General features: G+C 43.4%; 1 protein-coding gene across 1 annotated transcript; it reads right to left on the reverse strand.

The window, feature by feature from the left end:
- Positions 1–493: 493 nt before the first annotated feature.
- LOC119359021 (splicing factor U2af large subunit A-like) lies at positions 494–1,788 on the reverse strand. Its single transcript, XM_037625379.1, has 5 exons — positions 1,635–1,788; positions 1,386–1,430; positions 1,206–1,262; positions 908–1,108; positions 494–812 (listed from the first exon to the last, which is right to left on the reverse strand). The coding sequence occupies exons 1-5, from the start codon at positions 1,683–1,685 to the stop codon at positions 675–677; spliced, it is 492 nt and encodes a 163-aa protein (XP_037481276.1). The 5' UTR covers positions 1,686–1,788; the 3' UTR covers positions 494–674.
- Between the last annotated feature and the right edge of the window lie 8,432 nt (positions 1,789–10,220).

The raw sequence follows: 10,220 nt of genomic DNA on the forward strand, positions 1-10,220 counted from the left end.
ACCTAGACACACCACTCATTTCTACACATCCACGTACCAAAATAATACACGTGCCAGATTCAAGCCTACCCAAGAGTCACTTTCACCCAAGTGGGTGAATCTTGGAGCGAAAAGCTCCCGGATATAGAGGCTTGGGTATTTTTCTTTTTTAATTTTTTGGGCCTTTTTTTATTTCCATCGGGCCTTGAATTTCTGGAAAAGGGCCCTGCTTAGGACATTCTAATGGATTCTACACATTTGAGTCCCTGATACATGCGGTTGTGAGCAACACAATCATAATATAGTGCAAATTCTATTAATTCTATAGATGAACATTAGGATTGCCATTTAACTATACGATTGAACTTCTATCAATTACCAGTGTGGGTAAACATTCGAACAAAAATGCTAACCGTACGGACAAATACGGGATTTTTACACCCCGCAAAAAGGGGGATTTTACAGTTTCCCCGGGGGGTGGACCGGCACCCTCACCTATTAACCAATCACAAGCTGGTAAATAAATCCTCTTTGTAAAACCCAGTAACTTATTCGTACGTGCAACATTACTGTCTTTCCAACATACTACATATTATTGTATTCCACTAATGATCAATCAGATCTTTAAACATATTATGCTTAATTATGCTTTGAGACACATAATTCTTACAATAAAGATAAGTAAGATTTCCATTTTATCCATCATAGTCCCCAGCAGCAAACTTGTCCTCGGGATAGAACACAGCAAACACCTGCCTCCCCTCAAACCACATCCAATGCAACATCGTCTTGGAATATGCTGCGCTGTCGATATCGGCGTATTCCAGAAACACCTACAATGCAACAAAAATGTTGATTAATTCCCTTCTTCGCTATGTCTCATCTCATCACACCAAATAAAACCAGGAGGACACATGTACGCAAGTACCTTGCCAACTCCGGCGACCGGAGCGCCGCTGGGGTCCGGCCGTGGGACGACGGTCCTCCTGAGTTTACCGCCGGATCTCTGTCCTTCCGCCGTCATCCTCCGGCAAAACTTTTGGTAGTACTCGTCGTCTTCTAGCTGGTCTGGAGAAAACATTTGGCTCAAGCATAGCACCCTTGTCGTCCCATCTTCGTACACGGGCCTCTGCTTAATCAGCCAGAGTCAGAAACTGATTTTAGTTAACAATTTATAGCCCAGCGTGAAGGCACAAAAGGAGACCAAATGAGTCAATACTAATTACCCGAAAACCTCCGAGAGGAACTGGCCTATAGTAAAAAAGCCATGAACATGGAGGACCCTGCACACAGAATGTCGTTAATTGTTTATCAGTTTTGCGGGGTGAAACAGCCGTTAACCTAAATAAATAGGACGAACAAATAACCTAAATAAATAGGGAAACAATCAAACAAGCCATATGTACCTGTGGTGTCATGCTGTATGGTGACTGGTAGATGACTGGAATCAGCTGGTCCATACAAATTAGACAGGGAGAATATATTAGTATGCTAATAAAATAAGATCATAATATTAAGAGTTTGACAAATTATTAAGCGAGCGGATGCAGAAAGTTTTTTTCTTTCTCCCGTGGCGAAATCCCTGGGAGTGGAAGTGGAACCCTAACTAATCGACAGAGATCATATACTATGCGGGATCGGCGGGATGCGCGAACCTCCTGGGAGCCGCCGTCGGCCGGCGGGGAGAGGTCGCCGTGGTTGGCCATGCGACGCGGCGGCGATTCCGTGCGTACGGCGCTGCTCGTCCCCGATCGCTGTGGATTTTCTTTTGAGGGGTCGCTGTGGAATTTGGTGGACTCGGGTCGGCGTGGGTGGTTTGGAGACGGTGGATTTGGGCTGTCAGTATATATAAGGGCCGTAGCCCGTAGGGGCCGTGCGGGTCCGATTTCAGGTCGTGGTCAGGTCTCATTGGCTGTTTCGAGTATTTCTCTGTCTCTTTCTAAAAAAAAGAATATTTCTCTGTCTTGTCTAAAAATAATTCTTTGTCGTCTTCTAAAAAAAGAATATTTCTCTCTCGAAAACACAGTGGTTAGACAAACCCCCTTTTATTCACAAAAAAATCCCCTTTTTTCCTAGAGAACCACACTCCTATATCTTTGATTGTTCTGTTTTTCCGTTGGATGATTTATAATTTTTAATGACTTTTTATTGTTTTTAAGGATAGCAAAAGCCTCTCATGCCAATCGAGTTTTATAAGAATTGATTTCTCTCCTTAATGCAAAGGCGGCAGAGCTTTTAAGAAATAAGAAATAATAATAGGATGAGGGTGATCCTCTTTGGTACATGGAAATCTGTCCAGGTGTCAACACTTTGTAATGTGACACTAACGATAACGATTAACTTTGACAAGATTTGCCAAAATCAAGCCAAATTTTGCCACTCTTTAGTTATGATTCAGAATTGTTTGGCTGGTGTGTCAGTCATAGGTTATGTGATTGGCTCATGTAATCATCTTTATGACTAGTTGTGGTATTATTTTTTCACTTTACTTTTAGGTCATGTGAAAACTATCTTGAACATTTGGCACCTACTACCTCCGTCCCATAATATAAAAATATTTTTGACATTAGTGTAGTGTAAAAAACGTTCTTATATTATAGGACAGAGGGAGTACTAAATAAAAATGTGTTAGTCATAAGTTTGCACACTGGTGTGTCAGTCATAGGTCACGTGACTCCTTCACCTCCGAGTCTTGCACCAAAACCTACCCAATCGACGACAAGGGCTCTCGTGCTTGTATTTCCTTTTGTTCTCTTTGGGTGATCAGTTTGGCAGATCGTTTGCCACCTTTCAAAAAAAAAATCTGCTTTCAAGGTTTGTTAAATTCCAATGGATAAAGTTTGTTGGCTTCTTGTATGCGAACTCACTCTGTGCATTTTAAAACCGAACCGAACCAATTTTAAGGTTTTTATGTTTTCTGGTTTCAGCATGGTATGAACTTTTCATGACATTATGACTTTTGGTTTTTATGAAATATACCAAAAACCAAACGGATAGCCGAAGTAAAAATATATTTATTTTTCTTGAAGCGGACAACCATACAAAGAATCAATTTTTTATGGGAGACAGATTCCCCGCTAAGTACGTACATTTTTTCTTGTAACATAGTTGCTTTTTTCCACGTCCATATAGGCATGCATCCATGCATGCATAGATACTTATATATAGTTTTATATTGTTGTATAAATAAAGTATGTGCTTTGAGTCATATTTGTAAATTATTTATTATGTCATTTTTAAATTCGCATCGGCTTTAATTAATGTGGTATATACCAAAATCATGCCGAGATAACTTGGTATATATCAAAATTGAACTGTATCTTAATTTCATATCATATTTATCAAAGTATTAATAGCATATAAACCGAATGCACAGAGTTAATGCAAACTTCAGACTAAACTCTAAATTTTAATGTGCTTCCAAGACAAAAATGTCAAGTGCTAAACTCAATAGAAACTACTTCACGGGAAGCGGATTAGGAGCACTCGGGTGCTACACCCCCCTATATTCAAAAATAAATTAATAATTTAGAAAAAGTCAAAAAAATTATGGATATATTTTTGAACCAAATATGACTAGGTATTGTACTCATATAAAAAGTTTGGCCAAGGAATGATTCTCGTTGACTTCAAGGAAAAAAGACAAATTTATGATGACAATATAGCATGAATAGTACTTGTATCTAGTATTTTTTCGGATATCTTTAACCCCGGATACAATAAAAGCCATTCCATGTTTAATCTATTTATACGAGTGCAATACTTGGTCATGCTTGATTCCATAAAAAGTTTCGAAATTTTTTGAATTTTTTTGAATACTAAATTATTTTTGAATATAAGGGGGCGTAGCACCCAAGAGCTCCTATGCATTTTCGCTACTTCACGACTGCTTCACGTGTCGTCTATGCAGCATGTGCTGTGCAGCACGGCAGGCGCCACCATATCGAGTTTCCAAATCGGTGAGAGCATCAGGGTGACACGGCAAAGGTGCTGCACACATTTGTAGAAATGCCACTGCTTCAAAGATTCTGCTTAACGGAAACCCCGGCAAGACGTTCAGACATGCAAAGGGCCTCCGTCAGGGCGATCCGGTATCTCCGATGCTCTTCATCCTCGCCATTGACCCTCTCCAACAGATCCTACATCTCGCCTCCCGACGCGGCATCCTCAAACCCATTTGTGCAAGGACGGCTAGATGTAGGATCTCCCTTTATGCTGACGATGCGGGCATCTTCGCGAACCCAGACAAGGATGAGCTCCACGCGATTTCTGCAATACTGAAGACCTTCGGGGAGGCTAGCGTACTGATCACAAACTTGAGCAAAACCAAGGTCTTCCTGATCAGATGTGCCGGCATTGACCTCCAAGATATGCTATCAGCCTTCCCTGCCAAGACCGCCTCCTTCCCGGGATGCTACTTAGGGCTACCACTGCATTTTTGCCGCCTTAAAGGGGTTGATCTGCAGCCCTTCATCGATAGGTTCGCAGGCAGACTACCAGGATGGAAAGGAAAGCTTCTCAACAAGCCTGGCAAGGTGGCAGTCGCTTAGTCGGTCCTCACGGCCATGGCCACCTTCCACATCACAACTCTCAACCTGTCAAAGGGGACGCTTAGAAAGATCGACAAAATCATCCGAGCCTTCATCTGGCAAAAAGAGGACCAAGCTCAGACTTCGGGAGGCCACTCCCTTGTTAACTGGAAGACCGTTTGCCGTCCAAAGCATCTGGGCGGCCTTGGGATCATGGACCTGGAGAGATTTAGCCGCGCCCTGCGCCTCCGGTGGCCTTGGCTGCTATGGACTAACCCAGAAAGGCCATGGGTGGGATCGGAGCTGCCGTGTGACGTATCAAATATGAGACTTTTCCGCGCATGTACCTCGATTACGCTGGGTAATGGGAAGAAGGCGCTATTCTGGAATGACAACTAGACAGGTGACGGTCCACTCAAGCTTCTTGCTCCGCAGCTCTACAAGATTGCCTCAAGAAAGAACAGATCGGTGCAAAACGAGCTCATGAACGAGAATTGGATCAGGGCGGTGGCTAGGCTGCAGTCCATTCAGCAGCTGGGTGAATTCGTGTCTCTCTCGAGTCTCATTAGTCAAATCACCCTCCTCCCTGACCAAGATGACACCATCCACTGGAACTTAACCACCTCGGGGACATACTCAGCCGCCTCTGCCTACGGCGCGCAGTTCCTTGGCTCCTACCCTCGTTTCGACACAACCAAGGTCTGGTCTGCAAACGCTGAGCCCAAGTGCAAGTTCTTTGCTTGGCTTGCTCTACACGGAAGGATCCTCACTGCGGATATGCTGGCTGTGAGGGGTTGGCCTCATGATCCCAGATGCCTGCTTTGTCTCCAACAGCCCAAAACAGCAATCCACCTCTGCAAAGATTGCCCCTTCACGGTTGCGGTCTGGAACCAGGTGAACACCTGGACTAACGAAGGCGTTCCTATCTCGGGCTTCCTCCCCGAGCCAGGAAATGTGTCCGACTGGTGGGACAAAACTCTCATTTCATAGCCCAATAAAGTGCGCAAGAGGCGCAGTGGAAGAATCATCTACACGATATGGTCCATTTGGAAGGAGCGTAATAGGCGGGTGTTCACGGGACTAAGGTTGACGCATCGCGAGGTGGTGGCTCTAGCCCTAGACGCAATCAATCAGCGCGACCTGGCGTTTACGGGCACTCTGCCAGCCGCAGGCATTGCTTAATCTAGCTCTAGGGTTGTTTTTTCTTCTTGTGGTTTCTGCAACGTTCGAAGGGGAAGGTAGGGGGAGCCATGGCTTAGGGACGCGCTTGTCCGAAATGTAGGGTAAGTTACCAGCGTACCCCCATCGGTTTTGACACCACGACGTCGAGCCGGCATTTTCGGCTAAGGGGTAGAAGGGGGATTTTGTTTGTCTGGGCTGCGGGACCGATTTCGGATGAGGAGGGAGTTTTTGCATGCATCGAAATTTTGGGATAACAAGGCGCGCGCGGGTTGAAGAGGCGGGAGTTTCCAAGCAGATGAGACAAAAGATACTCAAGCTTAAATTTTGGGGATAACAAGGCGTGGATTCCTTGTTCGGCAGAACAAACTTAACATGTACAAAAAAACAAGTCATACAAGACACAAGAGAGTCATATCCCCTTTTACTCTATTGCTATAAATGTCATTGAAAAAACTATAAGAAAAATGTAAAAAAATTTGGGAGAACAAGATTACCCTGTACAGTACTAAATCGATTCACACTTCCCTCAACAACAACAAAAAACAAATCAATTCCCACCAAAAGAAAGAGGCATGTCCCTTTTTATATGATTACAAATGCCAGGATCTCGAATTTCAATTTTTGAATCCACGTTATGTTGAATTCGAATATATTGTTAGGTGACCTTGCGGTTTATAATGGATGTAGTCCTATATTTTGATCTTCCATCATATATGATCATTTTACTCCACCCTATGAACATATATATTGTCGTCTACCATATGGACTAAATTTGAATCAATTTTCCTTATTTGAATACGATTGTTGTCAAGTTATACAATCATTTAAATATTATCTTGATAAAAAAACATGCATATAGTAGTAATCATATTTCACTATAAACTACATGTAACATACGATCTCCAATTCAAATATTTGTATCCATTTTATGTTGAATTCAAATCAGAGTACATTGGTCTAGGTGGCGAGATGTTCGGGATAATCAAACCCTGTTTTCATATGTATATAATTCTTGGCTGAATTAGGACAAGTTTTGGTGTAAGCTTCTTGCAAAACAGGAGATTCTCTCAACAAGCCTCGTGGTTCCGAGAGGGAACATGTCACCTTTGTGTGCGAAACAATATACGCTGCCTCCCCCCAAATTTTCTTTACAGAGGCAACATAAAACTATATGAGTGCTCTGTTAAATTTTGGAATTATTCCGGGTTCGTTTGGCCTTTTTTATACATTAATTGAGTTTCTGGACATTTAATGTGCATAATACAAATTTGAACTGCAAGCACATGTTCCAGTGCACCAAAGTTGGTTGAAAAATCACATGTGTGTCCTTGGGTGAATTTCTAGGTCCCATGCAAGAAATGGGAATGAAATTCAAACATCTGGGCGTCGTGACTTGGCCGAGAACATCGAGAAACTTGGTTTTCAAATTCATGTAAATCCAAAACTCGTCTGGAAATCATGAAACTTGGCATGGTGTCATGTCATGGCACTAACATGTTGTGGTAAAAAAATGGGCCGATTTGGAACAAGATTTGGTATGATCTTCATGCAAACCGGAGCTTCTCTCAAGAAGGCTCGTGCTTCTGAGAGGGAACGTGTCACCTTTGAGTGTGAAAAGATATACGCTGCCCCCCTTGAGTTTCTTTACATAGGCAACATAGAACTACATGAGTGCCCTGTTAAATTTTGGAATTATTCTGGGTTCGTTTGGCATTTTTTATACATTAATTGAGTTTCTGGACATTTAATATGCATAATTCAAATTTGAACTACAAACACGTGCTCCCGTGCACCAAAGTTGGTTGAAAAATCACATGTGTGTCCTCGGGTGAATTTCTAGGTCCCGTGCAAGAAATGGGAATGAAATTCAAACATCTAGGCATCGTGGCTCGGCCGAGAACATTGAGAAACTTGGTTTTAAAATTCTTGTAAATCCAAAACACGCCAGAAAATCATGAAACTTGGCATGGTGTCATGTCATGGTACTACCATGCCCTGGTAAAAAAAAGGCCGAATAGGAACAAATTTTGGTATAAACTTCTTGCAAACCGGAGCTTCTCTCAAGAAGGCTTGTGGTTCTGAGAGGGAACATGTCACCTTTGAGTGCGAAACAATATACACCGCCCCCCTTGAGTTTCTTTACAGAGGCAACATAGAACTACATGAGTGCCCTGTTAAATTTTAGAATTATTCTGGGTTCGTTTGGCCTTTTTATACATTAATTGAGTTTCTGGTCATTTAATGTGCATAATTCAAATTTAAACTACAAACACATGCTCCCGTGCACCAAAGTTGGTTGAAAAATCACATGTGTGTCCTTGGGTGAATTTCTAGGTCCCATGCAAGAAATGAGAATGAAATTCAAACATCTGGGCATCGTGGCTTGGACGAGAACATTGAGAAACTTGGTTTTAAATTTCTTGTAAATCCAAAACACGCCTGAAAATCATGAAACTTGGCATGGTGTCATGTCATGGTACTACCATGCCCTGGTAAAAAAATGGCCGAATAGGAACAAATTTTGGTATAAGCTTCTTGCAAACCGGAGCTTCTCTCAAGAAGGCTCGTGGTTCTAAGAGGGAACGTGTCGCCTTTGAGTGCGAAACAATATACGCTGCCCCCTTGAGTTTCTTTACAGAGGCAACATAGAACTACATGAGTGCCCGATTAAATTTTGGAATTATTCTTGGTTCATTTGGCCTTTTTTATACATTAATTGAGTTTCTGGTCATTTAATATGCATAATTCAAATTTGAACTACAAGCACATGCTCCCGTGCACCAAAGTTGGTTGAAAAATCACATGTGTGTCCTCGGGTGAATTTCTAGGTCCCATGCAAGAAATGAGAATGAATTTCAAATATCTGGGCATCGTGGCTCGGCCAAGAACATTGAGAAGCTTGGTTTTAAAATTCTTGTAAATCTAAAACACGCCTGAAAATCATGAAACTTGGCATGGTGTCATGTCATGGTACTACCATGTCGTGATAAAAAAATTGGCATAATAGAAACAAGTTTTGGTATAAGTTTCTTGCAAACCGGGCTTCTCTCAAAAAAGCTCGTGGTTCTGAGAGGGAACATGCCACCTTTGTGTGCATAATTCAAATTTGAAATACAAGCACATGCTCAAGTGCACCAAAGCTGGTTGAAAAATCACATGTGTGTCCTTGGGTAAATTTCTAGGTCCCATGCAAGAAATGGGAATGAAATTCAAACATCTGGGCATCGTGGCTCGGCTGGAAATATTGAGAAACTTGGTATTTTAATTTCTGTAAATCCGAAACACGCGTGAAAATCATGAAACTTGGCTTGGTGTCATGACATGGCACCAACATGTTGTGGTAATTTTGCTGTCCGTTTTGCGAAGGTGCACACATTAACAATCCACAAAGTCATTTTGGAACAAGTGCTGTCACGTTACAATCGAAAACACAAGTATTATTGAAACGTGAGCGTTCTATTTATCATTTACGTGTCGCCACGCGTCCCCTTTTTTATTAGCTAGAGAGGTGCCGTGCAGGGTAGCTATTTGAGTACGGGAGGCGTGCGGTCAGACACCTGCGCATGCTTATCAGGAGGAGAGCCATTTGACCTCCATCTGCCGTCCACCTCTCTCCCAAGGTCTCCATTAATGGCGCCCAAGCCTCTGTTTAATGGTGCGGCAATGTCTCACTCGACTGAGATTTAAGAGAGAAAAAGGAAAATCTGAAAAGAAAATTTTGCACGGATCTTGATGTAAGATCCGACGGACCTATATAGCATCTACTGCGACTTATAGCAAGACTGATGAATATATATATAAGGACGACAAGAGTGGATAATAATTGTCTTACATAATTAGGAAGATAACTAGAAAAGCCACATGTGGCTACGCCCGAAATACACAAGGGCAAAAGAAAAAGGAACACGCATACAACGATCTGGCTCGCTGATCTCTACTTTCTTTATGCACTGCAGGTCGCGGAGACTAGTTCTCGTGGCGGGCGATGATCTCTTTCATCAGTTTCATGTCCTTAATACACTGCTTGGCAGCATCCATGGATTCCTCCACCAGCCTGTTGCCCTCGATGCGGAGCATGGCATTCTCGTCCATAAGTTTCTTGACGATGACGCCCGTCCTCCGCAACAAGGCAGCGGTCTCCTCAACCTTCTTCGCCCTTTCGGCGATCTTCGCCCTCAACAGGTCGCGCTCGCCCCGGAGCTTCGCATTGCCCTCCCCTAGTTGCCAGATGACGCTAGTAGCCTCGTCCTGCAACCTCGCCCAGCCGGAGATCTGATCCATCTGGCTATGGACCATCGCATGCATGCGCTTGTAACAGTCCTCGCCTGCCCGCAAGAAATTTTCCCAGGCCTCCGTGGCACGGCGGGACCTCCGTGCTGCTTCGACGCCGCGGCGGGACATCTTTGCTTCTTCCGCGACGTGGCCGGACCAGTCAGCTACATCGACGACCCGGTGGGACCTCCGTGCTGCTTCGGCGGCGCGGCGGGACCTCTGTGCTGCTACTGGTGCGCGGCTGGACATGTCGGCTGC

Source organism: Triticum dicoccoides, chromosome 2A, assembly GCF_002162155.2.
Source record: "Triticum dicoccoides isolate Atlit2015 ecotype Zavitan chromosome 2A, WEW_v2.0, whole genome shotgun sequence".
NCBI lineage: Eukaryota > Viridiplantae > Streptophyta > Magnoliopsida > Poales > Poaceae > Triticum > Triticum dicoccoides.